Source organism: Idiotropiscis lumnitzeri, chromosome 20 (assembly GCF_059441095.1).
Source record: "Idiotropiscis lumnitzeri isolate Australia: NSW breed Sydney's pygmy pipehorse chromosome 20, RoL_Ilum_1.0, whole genome shotgun sequence".
Taxonomy (NCBI): Eukaryota; Metazoa; Chordata; class Actinopteri; order Syngnathiformes; family Syngnathidae; genus Idiotropiscis; species Idiotropiscis lumnitzeri.
Genome location: NC_142410.1, coordinates 4,500,132 through 4,524,893, shown reverse-complemented (window position 1 = coordinate 4,524,893; position 24,762 = coordinate 4,500,132). Strand labels below are relative to the sequence as shown.

General features: G+C 40.4%; 1 protein-coding gene across 1 annotated transcript in view; it reads left to right on the top strand.

Moving 5' to 3' along the window:
• Nucleotides 1-413: 413 nt before the first annotated feature.
• The window catches only part of skap1 (src kinase associated phosphoprotein 1), a 43,635-nt gene continuing 19,286 nt past the window's right edge, over nt 414-24,762 (top strand). The window contains exons 1-10 of the mRNA XM_088283918.1: nt 414-892; nt 1,600-1,733; nt 3,011-3,116; nt 3,549-3,574; nt 5,037-5,153; nt 19,881-19,961; nt 20,711-20,794; nt 20,873-20,997; nt 21,562-21,625; nt 23,424-23,633. Coding sequence (XP_088140044.1) covers nt 1,694-1,733; nt 3,011-3,116; nt 3,549-3,574; nt 5,037-5,153; nt 19,881-19,961; nt 20,711-20,794; nt 20,873-20,997; nt 21,562-21,625; nt 23,424-23,633 — 853 coding nt within the window. The 5' untranslated portion in view covers nt 414-892; nt 1,600-1,693. The remainder of the gene's footprint in view (nt 893-1,599; nt 1,734-3,010; nt 3,117-3,548; nt 3,575-5,036; nt 5,154-19,880; nt 19,962-20,710; nt 20,795-20,872; nt 20,998-21,561; nt 21,626-23,423; nt 23,634-24,762) is intronic.

Below are 24,762 nucleotides of genomic sequence, written 5' to 3'. Positions count from 1 at the left end.
GACGGATACCAAACAACGGACGCTGTAGTGTAATTTCTAAACACAAAGCAGCAGCCGTGATTGAATTTGAAAAAGAGTAGGTTTGCGTTTAACACTTGCAGAGAAGCCAGCTCGCAAATCTGCTTGGTAACTGGATTTGAGCATAATGATACCACTCCCAAGTGTGACTAAATGTCTTGTATGCATGCTCAAAGAAGCTGTATTTTCTCATCATCATAAAAACACAATGGAAAAAAACATGCAATAAATTATGTCTTTAACAAAACATTCAGTGAGTGCATGCAAAGTGTTTTTTAAACATACAAGTTCGTTTTTGGTGCGACAAAGTGTACAACACGAAAACTGTCGTGTTCTCAAGTCCTAAAGTCGTTGCAAATTTCACTAAGGTTCCTGAATGCAGCATCCACACCAACAACTGGTCAAACAATTCGTTCGAAGTTCGACACTTTCAATGCCTTTTGCGCAAATCGTTCGTATCAGGTATAAGGTTACTTGGACTTAAAAGAAGCCTTCTTATTTGACTAGGTTAAAACTAGAGCGGAGATAGTCGGCAAAACTCGCCGCCGATAAAACAGGTAGATGACGAGACAATTACGCCACATAATTTGGATGTGTGTAACGAAGCAAAATAATGTTGAGCAAAACACGAAGCAAAAATTGTGATTGCGTTTGATGAGAAATTTGATCGGGTTTGAATATATTTATTCGTATTTATTTATTAATTATATTCAAACCGGGGCAAATGTTTCCGGGTTGATAAATGAGGTCACCTGGTTGGGAGGTTAGCAATTGCGTCATATTTGAGCTCTTCCCCTTTCTCATTTCCCTCTCTTCGAGCGAAATTGGCGTCTTTGCTGAAAAGCGTTCCCAGAACAATTAAGCTATTAACAAGGTAGGTACAAACTTATTAGAAGTAAGGGTACGTTGATACGTGGTTATACATAGCAAATATAATTGTTACATTCGAACAGACGCCTTAAAGTTTGGTTTCGTCAAAAGTAGGAGTTTGAGGTTTTAAAAAGTGACGTCACAACAATACAATCGTTTGTTAAATGCCATATTCCAGGTTTAATGTGTGTAGTGCGAGTAGTGTGATATACAATACATCTATCTACAAAAAAACCCCATAATTCTCATGAGATACCACAGGTGATGTACTGTAATTTTGTCAATGAATTTTCTTTGATATCAGTCAATTGAATTGTAATAAATAATAAATAAATGAATACGTTTGAACTCTGACATAGTGTTGGTGGCGGTCCACTCTGCACTGTACGTTTAGTGGTTTTGTGGTTACAGAGTATATGAGCAAAAACTAACGTAATGGCGGCTTAAGACTTTTTTCTTAGTACTGCACATAAATGTTTTACTTAATTAACCCTGACTGTTGTATAGCTGTGATGCTGTAGGACGAGCCGGGGCCTTCACTTCCTGTAAAACTAGTTGTCAGCATCGACTGAGAAACCACAGGAAGTTGTCATCTTGCGCACACGCCACCCCCCCATAACCCATCCTTGCGTGCGCACCTCGATGCCACTGGCACGGAAGTTTGGTTTCAGAGCGCAGGTGGTTCTTGTTTCTGTGTCAACGCTGTAACAGGAGGTCGGATCGGGTGTGCGTGTTGAAAGCAAAAACTACGCCTGGACGAGCACAGCCGGTCTTGCGAAGTGTGTTGCACTAATAGACGTCAGGAATGGGGACCATCCCACACGACATCAGGAGACTACTAGATGGTAATTTTTTTTAAATTACTTATCCAACTACACTCAATTTTATTTAGTTTTTTTGAAACTCATCTTTAGTGGTTTGAAGTGGGCGAGTGAAAACTCAATATATAACCTTTTTTGAGCCTCGGATGAGTTGATACAAGTCCTTAACTTTTGCGCCCCAGCAACTGGGGGGTGTGGGGGTGCTCGCCACATATTGCAGAGAGTGGGAGCGGGGTGGATGTGTGTGTGTGTGTGTGGGGGGGTGTTCGCATATAGTGTTGAGCGGGCCTCGTACATGGTCTGTTATTTACTAATTGGTATCTTGTTGGTTTATTATTTGTGCAATATGACGGAGACGTTTATCATCTTGACATGCATCAAAAGTCCAATGTAACTAAGAGAAGCCGGTCACTTAAAAAAAAATAAAAAATAAATAAAAATTTTCCTTCATCTATGCAGCCCCGTCCAAACTGGCCTGCGGACCAGTAGGGGGCCGCATTCCGGTGGTTGGGGACCACTGATATAGGGCATTGTTTAGTGGATTGGAAGTGAGTCAAACATAGCTATTATCATGCACAGCCAGGCTAAAGCACCAAGCTTTGGACACACATTTGAATGTGTCAAGATATGAGTGCGGGTGTGAAGGAGACAAATCAGATTACTGATGTGGGCCAACCTGTTTGTTCGCAGCATCACAGAATTGGCCGCCACACTGCTCAGTTACATTTGCTGTCTAACGTGGAATCATTTATCTTCATACTGCAGATCATTTCATATTTGTATTTTATTTGCTCATATGTGACTATTAGCTGATTTCTTTTTTTCCCCCCATATAATGTGAGCAGTTGAATTTTTCTCTATTTTTTAAAATCCGATCCTGGCCTCTTTCATATGTGGTTATATATATATCGGACTTCAAAGATGCATTTTATTCTCATTAATGAATCCTCACACCAAAAGATGAGATTTGACAAAAAAAATCCCATTTGGGCAGTGTGAATGTAGCCAAAGCCTCTGTGAAAAAGCCACTGACACTTTCAATCAATGCTTCTATTTTATTGTTAATTAAATCAAACATATTCTAGATTTAATTATGGTAGTACTCTGCTTTTAACTTTACTATATTAGCCACAAGCGCTTTCATGTATCAAAAGAGGGTTTCAATCCGAATATGAACACAATAAAGCACCATTTTCTCATTCCCCTAATGGATCTAAGGTCTATTGAGTACCCTGGTTGGTGGCTCGACTCTATTTTAACATATACGCACTTGACTTATCGTTCTTTGCGATTGTTTTCAGACTGCGAGCTGTTTGTATCTGCGATCCTTCAGGATGAGCAGCTGAGTGATAATGCGGCCGAGACCCGCAAAATCTTACTGAATAATTTCAGGGTGGTGCACGCGAGGTAAGAATCGACATCATTAGTCTTTAGCTTTTTTTTTTTTTTCCTTTTTGAAAAGTCCACTGATGCGTCACAGTGTAATTTCATGGCCCAATTATCTAATGTTTGTTGCTAATACTGAACAAGAACTCTAATTGGTGCTGTAATTGCCTTAAACACAGTTTGCTACATTCAGATGAACTCATTGAGTCTAATGGCTTCTTGCTTATTGCTGTTATCAGTTTTTTAAAGGTCTCATGCGAAAGAACCTTTTTCTTATCATTTCCTTTTAATTTGATTCAATTTGTGTACGTGATTGTGACAGAATCCTTTCTAAAAGAAGAGTCCGGAAACAACACGATAAGAAGCGTATATGCACCCGTGCAGAGAAGAATGTTGGTTTTGTGGTCTTTAACTTAAGAAGCTGACTAGAGATGTTTTTTTTTTTCTTTGCAGAAACCCTCAGGAATTCCCCTTCCGCTGTAAGTATCATTCCCAGCATCGCCAACACATGACCTTCACATACTCACACCATTAGTAACAAACTGGTGGTGTGCATGTTTGTTAGCCTCACTGAGATGAGAAGATTAGATATTGACTACCAGTGGTGGGAAAACAACAAAGTACTAATACTTCATTACTGTACTTATATACCATGTAAAGTGAATTCAGATTCTTTTACGTGTTGAAGAAAACATGTGACACGACTGATCGCTCTGTAGTGCTCACCGAGATGTAGCATTAAACAGTTTTTCAGTTTTCCTAATTTTATTTACCTAATTCCTTTGTTGTTGCATTTGTCATAGGCAGTTAACTAGCTTGTCCAAAAATGTATTTTTCCCCCTTTCTGCTGCTGTGATTGCGTTAGAGTGCCTCATTGTTGGACCTGAGTGCACAAACATCACGCAAAGAAAGATGGAAGAGCGAAGAGAGGGGAAAAGTAATTTCAATCGTAAGGTTTGACTGTCGGTGTGTGGAATTTGGCTTTAGGCCAGAGTGGCGGATTTAGAGAGCCCTGTTGTTGGCTGCGAGTGTGCACTTGTCACACAGAGAAAGCGTAAGCGCAATTTGGGGTGTTAGTTAGATGGAGAGCCAGACATGCAAGCCGCGCAATGACCCAATAAGACATATTCCCGCCACTGGATCCCCGACCGGATACATTTTCGAGGCTAAAACATTTAGTATGTATGCATAAGAAAGATGTTCGATGAAGTAGCATTGTTTTTTTTCCCAGCACTATGAGTGTTATTTGAAGACAGGTGAGTGTGATGTGGTTTTAAAGCCTTGAACAGCCATGTGTGCAGTGTCTGAGAATGGAGAGAATGCTTTAATTTTTTTTGTCACAATTTTGAACCATAATTTTATATACTTGGCACTGTTTTTATTTTAATCATTCAAATTGGTTAAATTTAAATTATTCACTTTGTGGGGACTGAATTAGATTTTCCAAGCGTCGACTCCTTACTTGTCTTTTTCCTTTCTGTTCAATCAATTAGTGTGGATAAGTTAAGTATTGATCTCCATCTATGATGACGCAATGTAAAAAAGAAAACTGCAGATCTTAGAAACTTCTGTTAATATTTAAGTGAACTGTTTGATGTCAACTGCAAAAATAATTGGTAGCAAATACGTTGTCTTGCACCAGCCTTAATGACCACTAGCTTTTGGAGTAAAAAAAACAAACAAATTCTGTCTAATCAGAAAAAAAACACAACTAAGGTACATTCTTGTTCAGTTGTTTCCCAGAGATCATTTAGATGTTCTGTTTTCTCTGTTCATAACGTTAACAAAGCTATGGGAACAGGTTTTGATGATGAATGAATACATTGTATTGTATTCTTTTCCCCATATAAGTATCTGTACTTCGACTCAAGTACAGCGTGTGTGTACTTCAGCCACCCCTGCTACCGCGCTGACTGCCCTTTCATCCACTGTGTCATTCAGCTGACTCGAGGGAGGAAGACGGTTCTGACGACAACCGCAGCTCGAGCCTGGGTCGCTCTGCACCGTCAGACGACGCCTCGCTGGCTTCCGACTACCAGGAGGACGGACCGGCTGAGTGTAAGTGCCCTCTGCCTCACTCTCTACGTGTGCGTGTCTATGTATTGTTGATGGAGCGAGGCAATTAAAAGGAAGAGTTATTGTTTGTTTCCTATGAGAAAGCTGCCTGGCTGCACTTTTAACACCCTCTCAGATGGCCTCTTCACTCCACAGGAAGCACACATTGTTGTCCTAATTTGAGAAAACAGATCACGGCATATCTCTGTGACATCACTGACTCCTCCCTTTAACTCCCCCCCCCCCTCTCCATCATTGGCCAGTGAGCAGGTGGGCTTTTGCTGCTTCCTCACAGGGCTGATTGGTGAGCTAGAGCGCCTCCCGGTGGTGGTTGCGAGCTGTTGGGAGCCCACACAGGCAGGCAGCAGTGTAGCTGCGGGCTAATGCAGTGATTGATTGAGCCCTGGCCCCTCTATTCTTTCACAAGCCGGTTTGAAATACAACACTGTACCTGAGGGGCCATGTGTGTCCTGTCCCTCTTTGGCTTTATCAATCTTTCCCTCCATCTTACTCCCTCCCTCCACTTCAGAATTTTTGTATTCCCAACTCGTTGCGCCAGCTAATCGCCCTTGACATGCCGCAGGTGGGCATTATTGACTTGGGTGTCTCTGGTGCCCATTTCTTTTTATTTATTTTTTTGGGGGGAGCACATGTAGACTATTCCGTGCGTACAGGGGGGAAAAATGTTTACGGTGGTTTTAACGCGCTGCTCATTAATGCCAGCTGGTTGTCGTCAAATATGGCTACGTGAAGTCTTGCGTCTCTGCAACGCAGGGAAAGTGCAGCAGAGGATTCTGGCAGATGGCGCGAAGATCATAATAATTTTTTTCACATTTGCTTTAAAGTAGGCAGCATGGTGGACGAGCGGTTAGCGCATCTGCCTCGAAATTCAGTGGCCATGGGTTAGAATGTCAGCTCCGGCCTTCCTGTGAGGAGCTTGCATGTTCTCAACCTTTCTCCCACCATTCTGAAAACAATACACGTTAGGTTCATTTATGACTCACATTCTTTTGAAAAATTTTCGATTTTGAAAAATAATCTAATTGCCATTCCATTCCTATAAGCCACCCTCCAATATTGTGATTTAACAGCCAATTATTTATTTTTCAATTTCCTCATTTATTTTTTTACCCAACACAAGGAATACAATTCAATTTGTCTTATAGATTATGCTTATACTAAAATAAAGGCAAATAAACCATAAATTATGGAAGACAGCTTTCTACTTCTGTTAGCGATGTTAACTTACCAAACACTTTGACTTGTCTTTTAAGCATTCACTATGACATCTTTATTCTAACAAACATGTGGCGTAAAAATAAGTAAATCAGATTGTGACAGTAGCACAAACAAATCAGTGGCTTTATCACTTCAACATTTCATGTTTGGAAAAATAACATTGTGTGAATATTTAAAATAGCCGTTAGTAGACCAACCAACTGTTTTTTTTTGTTTTTTTTTAATCTTCCCCAAATTGCAGCCTTTTTGCAATTTGAAATTTCTTTCTACTACATTGCGATGTCGATTTGAATTCAATTAATTGTTCATCCCGCGAGTGAATGGATTTTTGGCTTCATATGCTCTGTCGAGTGTCGCTCAGATCACGTCAGCTGAGATTGGCTCCAGCTCACTCGTGACCCGAACAAGGACAAGCGCTATCAAAAACAGATGGATAGATTTTTTTTTTAAAAATGCCTTCGAATGCTCTTGGAAAGCCTTTGCGGGATACTTTGTCGATGCACCTTTTGGCAGCAATAACAGCCTGATTACTTTTCAAATAAGATGCCACAAAGCTTTCCAGTACCATGTTGGATGCCGATCATCGATGTACAGCCATTTTTAGATCTTGCTGTTCATGCTTTTTTTAAGAAACATTTTTTTAATATAATTTATTTATTTTAAAGCGTTGCCAGTGTTAAATGTGAGCGATAGCCAATTAGCCTTTCAATGTGCAATTTGGCTGGGATCAACCAACATCAGATAGCTGGACTTGAAACGTAAACATTTTAGCACGGCATTAACAAGCGCAACCTTTGCTTCCCGGAGAGGAGCCTCTGGCGCTATGTGCTTTTTTTTCTCATGATGGTCTTGGTGTAGTGAATGGCTTGTGTCCTCAGCCAAAGGGCATGTGGAGTTCAAAGTTCAACCTGTGTTCACTGGGCGGACTTTCTTGCGGGAAAAAAAATCGCTTAATGAAAATCAGTGACATCACACGTCAGGCGGTGCTCATTTAAATTCCCTCAGGACGTGTTTGATTGGACTAGGAGTTGTGGTCGAATCTTTGGCTATGCGTGGGAGCGTTCACTCATTCCCCACTCCTTAATCACGATATGGAGATTTTTATATAGCTGACTATATGATTCACTCATCAGTCGCATGAGAAATAATTTTGAACCGCGCTTAATTGCGTCATTGCTTTTGCACAATTACAACGTGCTGGATCAATGTCAGCTAGGTTACCAAGCATAATAAATATTGAACACATCGATGAATTCTAATAACATTAGATTGTTTTAAACGCAGTGCATTTTACAAAATTAATACCATCAAAGAGGTGCTATGAGTAGTTGACATCTAAACAATTAAGTTAATCAGTAATTATTTTGAGAATCGATTAATCATTTTTTGGATCACGTTTAATTTAAATCCTCAGAATTTCAGTAAATATTCTCGCAATTTTGTCATCCACCTTCAAAGGAGAGAGTTATATTTGTGTTGACATCCGCTTTTACGATGGAAAACAATGATCGCTGGTTTTGCAAATTCTCTGATATATTATGGACCCAACTGGCAACAGAATCAAAATACATTTGTGTGTGTTTCCTTTGTCCATTACAACTAATATCTTGTTTTGGAATGAAGAGATGGAAATAAAAAAAAAATGTGTGTGTATGTATATGTTTACATATATATTATATTATATTATATTATATTATATTATCCCACCACAACTTGCATCTTGTGCTGAAAATCAAGCAATACCCCAGAAATTGAACGTATTTTTCTATATCGATGAAATATATCACGCTCTTTTCATTTTCCTCGTATCATCCTTGTTCGCTACTTTTCAAAAAAAAGCATTGGGGGAAACACGATAGGGGATAACATATACTTCACTGCACATTCAAACTGCACAACAAAATGGCAAACTGACTATATAGTGCACTATATAGCAGATAGAGCGCGACTCCCAATGCAGCCTTTATGCTTATTTTGGCCATCATTATATTATATTTGCAAGCTTCTCAAGGGCGAGGATGTATCATCCTCGGTAATCGCCGCTCTCTTGTCCCTAACCGGAGAGTGAGCGAGTGCCAAGTGGACGGCTGCATTTCCTTCGCCTTGGTTTGATGAGATGCGGCGGGCCGTTGTCTTTGACGGAGCGGCTGACACTAGATTTGTAATGGCTGACAGGAACAGATGGAGGTTCCATTGTTAGGCCGGCTGTCTGCATGCTAATGTGAACTGAGTTTCACCCGCTGACCGCACCGCTGACCCTTCAGCGCGCCTGCGTCCTCACGGCGGCCTCATCTGACGCCAACCGTGCCCTCCACCTCGCGCTCGGCTATTTGGCGCTCATGCACCGTGCACCATTTTTCACCCACCCACACACACTTATGCACACACACACACACACGCACTCATGTATATATACAAGCCCCTCCTTTTTTGCATGCATCACATTCCTGCACATCTAAATACATAAACGGAGAGGCACAATGTTTTGTCCTGACACACACAAACACACACACGCACACCCCCACACACCGGGTACGTATACAAGGCAAAAAAATCTGTTACCACAGTGGAAAACATTTGACTTTTAAAACCGACAGATATGACTGGTCATTTAAAGATCAGGATAAAAATAGTTTAAATATGGAGAATACTTTATTTTTGGACAAATAATAGTATTATTTGTTATTTTCTTGTATTTACAATAAACTAATGTTTATTGAAGGAGATAGTTGAGTTAAAAAAAGATATTAAAATATGAATAGGCAGCTTTCAACATTTAACAAATGTTACAAGGTTTTGAAAATGTAGATTTTTTTTATATTTAACATATAACTTATTGTTAAATATGTGTCAAATGCTATATTTTATGATTCTATTTAATTTTACACACAAAGCAGGGGTCACAACCAGTTATCCCCCAAGGACCACATGAGTAGCCCGTGGGCCTGTTGTAAAAATAACCCACCTGTGACAGGACATTGTGATTTCCTTGGAACGTTGTAGAAGTGATCTTTTGAAAATGCAAATGTAATAATTTGAAACGGTATTATTTCAGAATCGATAAATCTTTGTTTAATGAGATGAATGCATTAAAAATATGCTTTCTGGCAAAAAAAGGCAAAAATATTTCAACAAACATGACCAGACTTTTGGTAATGTAACTGTAATTATATACAATGAATTTATTGAGAAATTAACAATTGCATAACACACAACCTCCATTTTCACATTAGGTAGAATTTTACACTAAGTACACAAACCCCCAAAATTTATATTGGAACAGATTTTAATTTTTTTTTGTTTTTGAATTTTTGGGCTTTCAAATGCATTTTTGTTTTTATTTTGTAATTAGTATGGTGCAGCGTTTCTTTTTTTTTTTTTTAATTCATGCCATTTGCATGTTAAGTTGATTGTTGTGTTGACGTCAGCACGAGTGGCAAGCACAGTGTTGCTCAGGTGTGTATATATTTCTTTCTCGTAACCAAACCGGGTTTGCATTTGCAATACAGCAGCAATGAGCTCTAAAGTCGTATATTTAGTGATGGAGCAAATGCTGGTGTGTTTGCTGCCTATTTAAGGAACGTCAGGCTTTCCTCCAGCAATTACAGTATTGGCAGAGGAATTTAGCGGCATTATAACCAGTGTGAAGTGATGTCTCATGGCTTGCTCATTTGAATACGAGCAGCCAATCTCCAGTAACAACATTATTACACCGAGCTGGCGAATGGAATATTAAATCTAAAGGCTGTCAGTCTGGAACGCCGTTACGAGGGCCAGTGCGCTCAAAAGCGAAATGTTCCCCATCAGCAACCTTCTCCATGCCAACTGGCTCCTGGCGGCGCGAGGCACCAAGTTAACTCACGGGGAACTTTGAAAGAGAATGTGGCCTGATAGAAGTTTCTAGTTTATATGCTGTTTTCAACTTCTCAGGATCCATGTGTGAGTTCCTCAGTCTATTTAATTGTACATTAACGTGGCCGCCATATTGAGTGTGCAAAAGTGCAACAATGGGTGAAGCTTCCTTGTTTATATGCTGCTTAGACATGTAGCGGCCATTTTACGTTCAATAGACCGATCCCCTGGGATAAGATTTTTTTTTTTATACAATACTATATAACTTTATTTATATAGCACATTTCACAACAACTGTAACAAAGCACTTTACATATAACATAAATAGCAATAAGCCAACTTATTTGTTTGTTGAGACATTAACGTAGTCTAAGAAAGCAAGGCATTTTCAACACTTGGTCAATAATTTGTAAAACTAACAGACCCACATGGGGACTGATCAATACTATTGATTCTGGGGGGTAGAAAAAATATGGAGTTGATCAAATTTGGGTATTGGAGAGCTCAGCCCGAAATAGACGATATCTAATTTTTAATCTGTTAATATTCCAAATTTGTTGCTGCTGTTCCTGCTTTACATTCCTCCACATCTCAGCTTACTTTATTTTTCGCCAGTTCTTAATCAAACATTCATGATCTCATTTAGGGTTGACCAATTTTGAGAAAAAATAATCTCATTGTGATCCTCACCTGCCCTCAATATTGCGATTATTTTTTTTCAAGTTCCTGCGTGTTTTAGATCAGCATATCTGTAGCTTTTTTTACCCTTGAATTTTTGGGAAAATTGCGTTCCACTAATTTGTGATGTCGATTTGTAATTGATAAATTGTTTCCCCCCCTAACTTCAATTGCTCTTTATTTAACTAATGTACCAAGGCAGCAGTGTTCTAACAAATAATAGAAGACACAGATATCAGTTTTGTATTGCGTAAGGAAGAAAAATAACAACTTAAGACACCTGCAAAATCTTCTTATGTCTTTGTATCGAAGCACCTTTTCAACTTTTGAACTTCAGTCAACCCCAGTGAGTTGCCTGCGTCCAGGGTCGGCTTCCACGTTGAGAAGTTTGCGACTCGATCACAGCCCTGACGACGTTTGGCGGCGGCTCGTTTACGACAGCGGCGACAAGTATGTTAATGACCTACACGTCGGCTCGTTCCCCTCCACTCCCCTTGCCGAGGCGCGGGCGGGCGGGCGGCCATTACGAGGTGGCGACAAGCGCTTTGCATCGCTGCGACTGTTCGCCATCAGGGTTCAAAAGTTCACTGCGTTCCCCCGAGGGCTACTGTGCTGCTGCTGCTGCAGATGCTGATAGTCTTCTCCTCCACGCAACCCCTAGATCCCCCTCATCCTTGCTCTCTCGTGCTCTCTCTCTCTCTCTCTCTCTCTCTCTCGCTTGCTCGCTCCCTCCTTCTCTCTGTTTACTCTATTAATCTTGTGCTCTCTCTCTCTCTTTCTCTCACACACACTCATTCACACTGGCTAGTACGACAAGGAGGGCTCGAAGGGGGGATTTGGACGTATTTAACCAATGGGCATCCATCACTCTCATCTCCGGGTCCCCCCGCCCCCTTCAACCGCTGTGCAGTGGTTGCATCCTCCCTGTTTGTCTCTTACAGCCGCTGTCCTCGTTTGCTTTGTTTTATTGTTGTGCTCGTTCTAATTACAACCGGCGTTCGCCTCAGGTGTGGCGATGTGCAAGCGCTTGGCGGATGGGGAGGGGAAAAAAAAAAAGAAAGAGGCAGAGGGAAATTGTGCTGCAGTCCATCTGTAAGGCGGCGCACGGGCAGAATGCAAAGTGGGAAGTCCTAATCTCCCCCAGAGCTGTCAATGTCACAGACAAATAGCAAAACTATCAGATGCGGCGGGTTCACGCAGAGGTTAGCGTTCCCAGGTACCCTCCCGCGCGCTCTCTCCTCCTTTCTCTGCTGCCTTGCTAATGAGAATTTGATTTTGCCCTCCACTGGAATCCATTTCTGGAGATGAATGAAGTTGCGATGCCAAGCCCAGGTGGCCTCACTGATTTCTTAGGGAAATAAATGGAGATGGGAGATATGTGGCGGCCCGCTTTGGCGCACACACTTTACTGACTCCCAAAGCCTCTGGGATCCTTGTGTTTAATTGTTGCTCTAATGAGCACTTTAGGCTCATTAACATGCCCTTGTGGACTTATTGGAAGATGTTGACGACGCATCCCTCTTGACGCCGCTGGGCCGAGTCAGCGCCGCGTGTCCGAGCCAAGTGGGCCAGCGCAGCCGTGCCTTTGTTGTCTTTACTCTCACATTTTTGACACCAGTTTAATGGACGGGGATTAGAAAAATTCTTTTAGCACATGAAAATGTTTTGTTTAACGGGAATTACATTATCACATGATCTATTTTAACAAAGCTGTCTGTTTATATTTTACCTTTAGATGTTTTGAAGAGAAACTCAATCTCATTTGAATTGGCTTTGCACAAGAAATAGCAGATACTAACCCAATGAAATTTATTTTTGCATTTTACAGAGTTGTTTTAAAATGTATTTTTTGTCAGAAAACTCAGTGGTTTTCACATTAAATGGTGTGAACTATTGAAATAACATTCCAGCGTAATTACAATTGTTGCTTGGGGGAAAATCCCCAATTAATTAACATTGAGACAATAGCTTCAAATGAATCGTCTTTTATTATGTAATGTATTATATTTATATTTAGTCTTTTCAGTAGCAATTACATTGTGTGTGTGTGTGGGGGGGGGGTGTCGGGGTGTGCGTGTGTGTGTGTGGGTGTGGGTGTGGCTGTGTGTGAAGCTATAATAAAAATTTGCACAAATAGTTTATTCAATTCAGCAAGTATATAGTTTTTTTTTAGTGCATTAATGATAAAAATAATCACCTTTTAACCGGAAGCGTAAAAGTGTCATTTTAAGTACATATTTACATTTGTTGTATTAATAACAGACATGTTAGAATTTACATCTCAAATGTAACCTTAGCTTTGTAGTAAGGAAAATATTAATCGTGAAGTTTATGAAAATATTTTTTTTTTATAAGGGACACATTCAAAATTAAGTTATTACTTACTTTTATTTATGAATAAAAAAAATTCAAACAATATAAATTGTTTAACACAATTATATGCTTCTAATTTTAGGCATTTAAAAAAAATAAACCTATAAAGACAATTGTAAGGAAAGATGAATTCAACATTTTTAGTTATATATATATATATATATATATATATATATATACTAAAAATGACAAAATAGAATTCTGCCATTTTAATCCAAGCTTTATTTTAAAAAGTAGCATTGCTATTTAGCATATCTGTTAGTGTAAATAACAATAATTGGACGTTGTTTAAAAAGTGACAGCAGTATTGGTTAAGTTCCCAAATATCAAAATATGTACTGAGTATTATTGTAATTTGAGTGGAAATAAAAGCAAGTAAAAATTGCAATAACCGTACGTTTAGGCGTGTTGATTTTTCCCAAAGTGTTTTAGCCTCCAGGCTGGCTTTTGACGGCCCCGTGTCCCGTTTTTATCGCCCATCCGCCGCCTCTCCTGTGGGCCCCGAACGCCTCCGTTGTTAGTATTTATATTCCTTTTTTCTCCCGCTGCCGTCCAAGCAGATGAAAAGCGTCCCCTGCGATTAGAGGATCATTGTATCTGCACTTAAGCATTTGAATGGTGGTAGTAAATCTACAAAAGGGAAATTCAGGGTCACCGTCGACTCGGCTTATGACCGCCCAGGGGGAAGCCCGTGTCACATAGTAAATTTAGCCCCTTAGTGTGCTTTGCGTGTGCTGTGTCCGTGTTGGAAGTGTCATCTGCAGTTATTCCATCTCTGCGATCAAGAACTTTTCTTCTTGTGAAAGTTAAAAAAAACAAGGAAAAAAAAAAACGGTATAACATACACACAAATACTGAATTGCCAGTATATCGTGGCCAGGAAATGGGCATAATGTGCCAATTGCTAATTTGTGGCCACAAAATTTTCACGACATTTGTGAGTTTAATATCATGAACAACCTGGACATCTAGGTATTCAAATGAAGCGCTCCTTCACTTTAAACCGCAAGACAAAATGTTTCCAGAGAAGGTGTGCTCGATTTTCTCACGCAACTGTCCAGGAATTATATTAATATTCATAATTTGCATTTTGTTCATAATTAATAATTTTGTGTTTCATGCGCTCATTGTACCAGTCCTTGGGTACCGTATAGTGTTTAACTATACTGTGGTGAGATGACAATTAATTTTTTTCCCCTCGTCATGTCCAGGTTTGTGGTCAGAATTGAATTCATTTGGGTACGAAACAGATATGCGCATGAAATATTAATTTGTGTGTTTATTATCATTCACGTGAACAACCTAGAGGTTTTGGTAGGCTGACTTTCAATATCCTGAGTTTCTTCTCCATTTGTTTACGCAACTATTCAGAAATGACATCACTATTTAATTTGTATTTTCTGAGCTCATGATATTTCTTTCGTGGCTACGATTGAGCATTTCTTATATTTCTGATTATACCTAATTTGCATTCCTTGTGCGCATATCTATATTGTGGCCACTATGTTATCGCCACCAAGCCCCATATTGTCATGGCTCAATATGAAAGTGTTACTTTGATGATTGCATAAAAACGAAACAAAAAAAACAGAAGACTTCCTATGTTCAATGTGGAACTAGCAGAAATTGCCCAATCACTTCTGCTTTGTGTCGTGGCCTCCGAAGGCTTTTTACCTGCAGAGATTTGTGACTTAATCTGATTGACGTGCCTGATCAAAAAGCCCAACATAAATTGCTGGTGCCATTAAAGCTGATTAGATGACGACGCAGGCATCTCCCGGGCCCGCCGTAATGCTCCGCATGTTTTGTGTGCATTAGGAGCTTCTAAACACGCTCTCTGTATCGACGACTTCGGTCCTAATCACATCAGGCCGAGGGAGGAGGGAAAGGGAGGACACGGTGCCCTTAACCTCAGTGCCTGTCGGTCTGCACGATCGTTGCAGGGACGCGCCGCAAAGGCCTCCCTTCCGTAATGAGGAAAAATGCGTCAATTTGGCCTGGGCCCGTGCGCAGATTGACCGCCGGGCGGGTGAAGGTGCACCCAGTGAATCCTTTTTCCTAATCAAGGACGCCATCGGAGAGGCTCTGCGGTCGCTCGCTCGCTGCCTGAAATCAGCAGCATTCCTTCCCGCAGCCCCCTCAGGGCCGAGCCGCCTCTCGCTGCCTTCTGTTTCACCTCATCAGCAGGGTTCACGCAGGGGTCACGCCCCTCCCCGCCACCCCAAAACACTGCATTCAATGCAATACCTCTTGCATCCAAGGACTAAGCACAAGAGGGAGGGAGCATACGACATCTTGATGCCTACCTGCGCTTTGTCACCTCCTGGGCTCATCCCACTAAGTGCATATTAATGCTTGCTCACACAAAATGCGTGCCATAAGCCTTATTTATTGAAAGCCAAGATCATAGCCAACTTGTTTGACCGCTGTGGCAATAAACGTGGTCACCTAGACATTTGATTGTTATGAACACATTCCTGTTTATGCTCACATATATACTGTACTTATATGAGGGGTGTACAGCTCTGCTATAAAAGATGATGAAAAAAAAAACGCTGATAAACACTCAGTATACATTTTCCACTGAAAATGGGTTGAATGGGGGTGGGAAGAAAACAGGGAAAAAACTGAAAACAAAATGTTAAAGAATTTTGAAAACAATTAACACAAAAAATCTCATGTGCATGGAATGTAGTTTTAAGTTGTAATATCACCATTCACCACTAGATGACAGGCATGGCTTATCCATGTTTTATACTACGCTATACTGAAATATGAGTGCAGAATGATTTGATACTATCGTGAATGAATTGATTTCTAGTGCTAAATGTTGATTTGCTGTTCAGCAGCTTTATGTCATCCTTGAAAGGTCATTTTTGTGCAAGACAGCCTTTTGTGCAGGCAAAATAAAATTAAAATCAAAATATATGGTTATTTTGTTTCTTGTTGGATTAGGATAGTGGATCTTTTATGCTTCCATTGAGAAATATGTTATGAGAAATTAAATGTTTTAAAAGCAGATATTTTGCACATACGCACAACACATTTTTTACATGTCTAAATATGCATTTTTGACGGACATCTAGTTGGAAGTCCGTGGTCCTGTCTGGCCCCTGGTAGCATTGATGAAAAATTGTGCCCCCCCCCCCTTCAGCATTTAAGTCAATTGCCCATCCTTGGTCTATATTTCCGGTGAATTTAATCTTATCTTCATTGGAAAAATGCTTTTCTTTAAAAAAAAAAAAAAAGAGTACAGTTCTATCTGACTTTCAGTTTTTGGTGATTACGTACTCTCGCAGTTTGTCGTTAACAAATTAATAAAACGAATGACAAATGCAAGGCATGGAACAAGTAGGTTATTACAACACAAGTCCAGCAAGTGTCAACTCCTCAACTAAATTTGTATCCTATTACATAACCCATCAACATCGAGACAGGATTTAACTTCCATGTTTGGCTTCCTGCGGATACAGTGAAACGGCCTTTTCCTAAACATGACCACCTGCTGTGTGAACCACTACACTCAGACTGCAACACCCCTATACCCTTCTGCATCGTCTCATCTGGATCTCCGCTGCTCTGGCGCGTCGTAGCGGGCATCAACGCAGCGTTATGACCACCGTTAGTTCTAATGCGGCGTATTAGCTCTGCCGCCCGAGCATTTCCTTCCATTCCTGATTGACTTTGAGCTCGACCGGAGTGGATTTTAATGAGAGTAGTCATTAAGTTCCTCTGCTGCTGCCGCCGCCATCCGTCATCCATCAGCCTTCAGTCTTCTGAGCTCGTAAAGTCACGCTGAGCTGGTGTGAGTAACCAAATGGGAGATGCACCAAACAGCTGGCCGCCCCATGCTTTGTTGTGTAGACTCTGCTCAGTGCTAATGTCTGTTCAATTCATCCTTGACCGTAGTACTTGTACACACAAATACACAATTGTCTTTGCTTTATGTTTACTTTGACAGGATACTTCAAACTTCAAACCTGTTGTTCTTTGCTGCTGTTTTTTATGCTTTTTTTGTTGCCACTCCTCATCACCTCCATTTAGCAAACACGCCGCATCCGTCCGCTTGTCTCTGCAGCTAATTGCGCTCCACTAAATAGTTTATGTGGGAAAGATCGATACGTTCCCATCAAATTAATGTCAATAGCGGAGCTGTGGATGGTGCTAATTAAAACTCAAAAGGGGATGAAAATGAAGTCGTGCTATTGGCCTGAATAATTGATCGAGCAATTTATGATTTGTATGAGAAAGTGCAGCCGTCTGTTCGCAGATTTTGATGAGGCCTTAATAACATGCATTAGAGGGCATGGCTAGGTAAAATATGGCCCGCGGGCCTCATATGGCTCATTCTGTTCTGTAATCAGCCCCGCTGAGGCTTTACACTGAGAGTCCTGAAATATTTTTATTTGTCGCTTTCCCCTTCCTTTATTTAGTTAGCTGGTTATGCCTCCTATTAGGAAGTGGGGCAAATATAAGCTGTGAATAGCTAGCTCTTCTACCTCTCCACTTCTACCTTTAACGATTGAGTCTAAAATATACTATTGGGAATGAATAAGTTTTTTTCTGCTAGTAGTTTATTATACAGAAAAATCTGCAAGTAGATGACTTAGCCCATGGCAAATAGCCAAGGATTTTCTGTGCAACTAAAAGCACATTTACTATGATTGTTTGCTGTGCATACTGCCCCCCTGTGGAATAATGTAGAACAATCCCATTTTCTTGAGGTGACGTGAGGTCAGGTGACTCAAGAGTGTACTTTGCGCCTAAATGTGTGATGTTTATTGACTCAAGCATGTTGCACCTACTTTGCCATTAGCCGGGCTCGACCTCTTGAGACGAATGAAGAGCGAGGAAGCAGACGGATGAGGGGATTAGAAGGCGGGCTGCCGGCGGATAGATGAGGTGGGAGAGCGTAATGGCCGCCGTTTGTTATGATGGACTGAATCGGGTTCTTTGACAAAGCCGTCCCTTCTCGCACCTCTGTATTTATAGTGTCGGCGGTTAGTCCGTCCACAAAGGCGGGATGGTGATACGTTAACGCCTGTGTGACGCGCTCATCTGTCAGAATTGTACACCCGGAATGGAGGCGACATCACAGAGACTCTGGCGCGCTTCCGAAAAGTTTCATGGTCCTTTCAGCATCACCTGCTGCATCCTGTTCAGGGTTTTTAATTAGCATCATCTCATCTATGATACTACTCTCTGAGAAATAAGACATGCTTAGTTACAAAAAAACTATATTTACTTGTTTAAAAAAAAAACAAAAAAACATGAAATTTATTTAGAAGGAAAATCTGTCATTCTTCTCATAGTGTGGCACCTTTATCGTTTGGTTTTTGATACAGCAAAAACACAACAATTGCAGTTGAAAACAACACTGGTCGTAATTCGACGGCCACCCCCAAATTTCATTAGCAGGAAAACACTCTGTTAACCCTTGGCTGGCTTCCCACCAAGCTACCGCCATGTGACGAATGATTGTGGCGGAAGCTGAACTTTGTTTTTGACACACGGAAACGACACATCACAACCTGACCCCTGAGGCCCACCTTGGGTCAGTTTCCCCATTTTTTTTCCAGGTGAAGGTTGAAAAAAGACACCAATGTACAAATCCTCCCACACACACGCAGCTTCAATGCTAATGTAAACAAGTACTTATTAGCGTGTTAGTCAAGCCGTCACCAATGTAAACATCACATTGAAAATGTGACTTTGCAAATGAAACCGGTTGAGTCGTTGGTGCAGCATGAGTGTATGGATGGCTGCAGAGCTCAGCAGCACTGTAAATGTATTGATCCCACTTCCCCAAAGCCTCGCGGCCATGTATTTGATCCATTGCGTGGTGGGCTACATCGCCATGATGACTCGCCTCCGGAATAAAGAACATCCTGGAAGGAACCGGTGTTGAAACAATCACAAGATGAATGAAAAGCTGCAAGCAGTGACGAATGCACTTATTTTGCGCCAATACTTGAATTAGTCATCAATCTTTGACACATTCTCCGCCTGCATTGGATGGCATCCTGACAAAATATAGCTGCAATTTAGCTTCGCTGTAGAAGACATTTCTTGTGTTGTGGCTCAAAATGGCTAAATAAAAAAAAAATGGCAACTTCCGTATTAAGTCCTTGAGACTTTTTCCAATTTCCTGTTATAATAGACATGTACACCCAATTTTGCGTTAAGTGGGACCGGGGCTGATTTTTATTTATTTAATTAATTTATTTTTTTTTGTTAATTTTTTTATTTATTTATGTATTTATTTATTTTTTTTCATGCTCAGTTTTTTATTACAAGTTTGCTGCCATGTTCTATTCATATTAGATGAATTTGGCAAAAAAAAGTTTAGCAGTTTAGTGTCAGCCATCTGTCTAATTGCGACTTATTTTTGGCGAATTCACTAATGGTGGCTCATCAAAGTGCCATGCAAGACTGACCAGGCTTTTTTTTTTTTTTTTCGCATTTTCAAGAGTGCAACTACAAGGCTTGCCGTTGCCCACTAATCAGTCACTGTGCAGTCCTCAGTTGAAGTCATACAATAGAATAAATCGTTTTCTGACATATATCTGATATATTCTTTGTTTTCAGACTTTGAGGACATCCCTCTCACAGCAGCCCAAGACCTTAGCAACATCCTAAAACAGGGCTACTTGGAAAAGAAACGACGAGGTACACATAACGGAGACCACCTTGTGGTGGCACGAGGTGGAGGTCTTGATTCAAATAAATTTTTGAACTGGGAACTTGGCTAGGCTAAAACTTAGAAAAAAAAAACTATTTTTTTTCCCATTTATTTTAAACTCTGTCCTATTTGGTTGCTTGCGAATGCAAAATGGATGATTCATTTACCTTTTATGCCGGAACAGTTTCTCCGTGCAACATGTTTGATATCGGAGTTTGTCAGTCAGGACCCTCCCATGTAAAATTGGGATATATAATATTTGTTTTCAAATCAATACTGTGTGTCCGTCAAATTATTAACCAACCTCAAGTACTGAAAACTGTTTCATCTGATTTATAAGCATTTTGTTTTTTGTTTTCCTAAAAAGTGATGGTTTTGGAGATATGAGGACCTCTGTCCGACGCCAGCGATATACTCCCTCTGTGATCATTTACTGTATATTGTGATGGATATTTATTGGAAAATCCAGTTGAACAGACCATGGTTTGAAAGGGGACCAACAGAAAGATACAAAATAATACAAGTATATGGGTACTAAAATGTTAGTCGGCTTCCATTATGTGCAATGGGATGTTTATGATATATGGGGTTGTGAGTCAAACAGTGCTACTATGAAAGACTCAACTTGCCTTTGACTCGATATTTATGAGATTTGACCTGACCTACACTCCCACCCATTGCCATCGCCTTATCCGAACAGGAATTTTGAAATGTGCCGGTGCGCCTTTCTCTCCAGATCACAGCTTCTTTGGCTCCGAGTGGCAGAAGAGATGGTGCGTCCTCAACAATTCCATCTTCTTTTACTTTGGCAGCGACAAAGGTTGGCTGGCAAACACACAAGCTGCAATGCGAGCAAAATGGGTTTGTGTCCCTCATTTGGCGCGTCTTCCCCCTGCAGATAAGCAACAGAAAGGCTCGTTTTACATCAACGACTACAGCGTTCAGCTCGTCAACAACCTGAGGAAAGACTCCAAAAGGAATGCCTGCTTTGAGCTGTCTGCTCCCGGACAGAGGACTTTCCAGGTCGGTGATACATGACAACAATATCTGAAGAAATCAATGTGATGCACTAAGTTGATGCTCAGAAAAAAATAAAAAGAGAGGCTGGCTGCATATACAACTAATGTTATTTAAATGCAATTGTGTTTTCCTCACAAAAATATTGGCATGCTCTTAAGAGTGCACAAACGCAACAGGTAGCGTAGCCCAGATAAAAGGCCCACCAATCAGAAGCCTGAAAATCATTTCTCGAAAAATTGTGAATTTCTGGAAAGCCACATGTGGACTGATAGTGAAGCGGATAATAATGATATTTTTATTTTAAATCCCTCAATTGCATTTGACTTAAGATAATTTGGACCATAAAATAGTATAGTAATAGTAAAAAATTTATTTGTCTGGCCATAGGCAATATTCATACTCCTCCCAAATAAATTATGTACATGATCGTGAATGCACTGGATGTTTATAAAAGGTCTTGACTTCATGTTACTGAAACTGCAGATTGGAATTATAGTTCAGTTTAGAAAGGCTTTATTTTGCTGTTCTTTTGTCTGTTAATCACATAGTTAATCTGGTTCTCTCCAGTTCACGGCCAGCAGCCCTCAGGAGGCTCGAGAGTGGGTCAACTACATCAGCTTTGTGCTCCGAGGTAAGTGATTACATGAACACGCACTCCAGCTGGGCGGTATCGATTAATTTGAGTTTAATTACAGGATTCAGGATTTGTTTTGATCTTTTTGGGGCTTCTAGAATTTAAAGTGCATCCCCACTGCTGTGCACTGCTGGCACTAATAGCATAGCTTCAAACATAAAGGAGCTAGTTAACATCCCATCGTAAAGTTTTGCAAATTGTGCAAGTAAAAAAACAAAAACAAAAAAAAACATGCTGGTAGGAAAAAATCTTTCATCGCTTTTTGCCATTAGGAAAAACAAAGCGAATCTCAGAATGGGAGGGTTGTGTTCGAGAGCAAAACGTGTAGAAAAACTGGATTCAAATTGGAAATATGATTTATTTATTTTTTGGGGTGAAAAAAAAATGAGGGGGAGATTTTATTTTATGGCCATCTTGTTCAGCCGTATCACACAATCTGTAATCTCACCTCAAAAATCAAACAAAAACAAATAAATTGCATGTCACTCTCCGTCTTTTGTACATTATATCTACCGCCTGTCCCCCCTCCTACTGAATTCCATCTTACAGGAAATTGATTTGTAGCTGTTCTGGTTATCCTCCCGTGACATTGATTTCTGCTTGGACCCGATACCCCGTGTTGCAGCGGCCCGCGTCGCCCACAATGAGGCCGCTCGTCCATCTGGAGCGAGCGGGGGGCCGCTGTGCCCTGCCCGTCTACGCTAAAACGGACTTGGGCTCGGGCCGCGCCACTTGCGGGAAGTAACGGACACTCAGCAGTTTGTCTTACTTCCTTTTTTTTTTTTTGGATGACAACAAGAAGTCAGATGATGAATGGACCTCCTCAACTCGAAAGGCTGCACTTCATCTTCAGCAGTCTTTTTTTCCCCCTCTGAACAATAGCAGATCAGATCAGACCAAATGTTTATACTCGGAGAATCATATTTGAAACATGTTTTGGTAGAACCGTGGTTAGTATCTGGAGAAGTTGTTTACTACCCTAGCCTAGACGAACGACCCCCGTGGAACCATGTGGGAATAGTATTTTCATTTTTTTCCTGTAGCCCCATTCAGAACCAGATTTTTAGTAATTTCCAAACCATATTAGAACCATGTTTCTAGCTCCCGTAAAACCATGTTGGAACCAAATTTTTAGTACACCAGAGCAAACATATTCGTATCATATTTTTCATGCCCATACATCATATTTAAACTCTACTTTTTATTACCACTTAACCATGTTATAACCTTATTAGGCACTAGAACCACATTTTTAGTACATATTGAACCACGTTAGAATGATATTTTTAGTAATGCCGTAAATTTTTGAAAACCATACAAGAATAGCACTTTGTACCCAGTGAACCATGTCAGAACCATGCTTTTAGTATTCTTCGAGCCACATTAAAACTATACCTATAAATCATATTAGAATTTTTAGTAGCCATATTGAAACAGTATTTCTAGTGAGCATCAAACCGTGTTAATGCCTAGAAAACAATTTCAGCTGGAGTCTGTTTGGATCAGAACAATGGAATCACATTCTTCCTGATTCACCACGGAAAAAAAACAAACAAAAATAAAAACCCTTGACGACTATGAAACAAGTTCAGCATATTTGGACAGAAAAACAATTTTTATCAATCATCGTCATTGTGCAACAATGCATATATCAGAGGATTGATTAAAATTAATGAACATTTGAGACTTCCTGGAAGTAGTTGTTCGATTTTTGTCTGTAATGACGAACTAATCAGAGCCAGATGGAACCGGAAATCCAAACAAGTTCATTTTGTGAACATTCCTCAATCATCAGATCTTAGCTCCAGCACCATTCCATTTGACGAGGAAGATGAAGAGGGCGACGAGGACGAGGAGGCAAGCTACGACGACATTGAAGGGACGAGCGGCCCGACCCCGCCTTGGCCCGCGGCTGCCGTCGCCAACCAAGTGTCTCACAGTAGCGCAGGAAGGCAGGAGGAAACTGACGAGGAGGACGACAGCGACATTTACGAGGTTCTGCCAGGTATGGAGTCTCAACTCAAAAGTTACCTTTTGTAATATGGACATGTGCCTGGACATAAAACCCATTTTTTAAAGCAATCCAGAACAAAGACCTTTCCAGAAAAGGCATGAATTGAATGTGTGGCCTTCTAGTGTATAGGCTAATAAACGCAGTCTAGTCTAAAGTGACTTTTCTCCTAAAATGCTACTTGTGTTTGTGTGTGGATGAAAGGCCAAAAGAAACAACAAATTGATCCCACTGGAAAGCATATAAAGTTAATTAATTTCTGAACGATTATATATGTGTATGTGGCCTACGATTGGCAGGCGACATGTACTGCAAGTCTACCTCTTGCCCAAAGTCCAGCTCCCACAAAAGCATAATGAGGAAAGCTGCATAGAAAATGGATGGATAGATTGATGGAAACTTCCTTCCTTTGTGTTATAGCACATCCAATTAGCTGATGTTGCCAGGCAACAAATAGCTTTCCATTTCAGCCCACAAAGTAGAGTTTTGGAGAAAATTGCCTAGCAACAGCAATTTAGTAGTAATGAAGACCCGTCTGGGAGCTTAAAATAGTTTTGCAGCTCTTCATGCCAAATCTGGGATGGATTTGAGGATTAGTGACATTTTTAGTACCTTTGACCCAGTGGAACTGCTGTATATTTTGGTACCCAGAGAACCTGATTTGAACCATATTTTGATTCCGTAGTACCATATCAGAACCAGATTTTTGTTCACATAGAACCAACCATATATCATGCTATAATTACATTTTAGTAGTGGACACTCTAAAGACAGTACAAGACAATATGTAGAAGTGTTTAGTATGTTAACAACTCTAATTTATGTAAATAAAATGTTTTTTCTATTTATTTTTGGTTAATTTGGCTTTATTTTAACGTCAGTCTAACATATAAGACCAAAACATTTATGCATAATAAACCTGAACCTGTTAATTGTAATAGTTTGATCTGTTGCTTGTTTTTGAGGACCTTGGAAAAAAATATAGTAATTTGATTCGAACCAACAATTAGAATCATATTAGTCGTGGTGTGTTTGGACCAGAACAACACGCACATTTTCCTGCTGATTCAGCAAACGTTTCACATTTGGACAGAAGGATGACTTGTGTCCATCGTATGTGTGT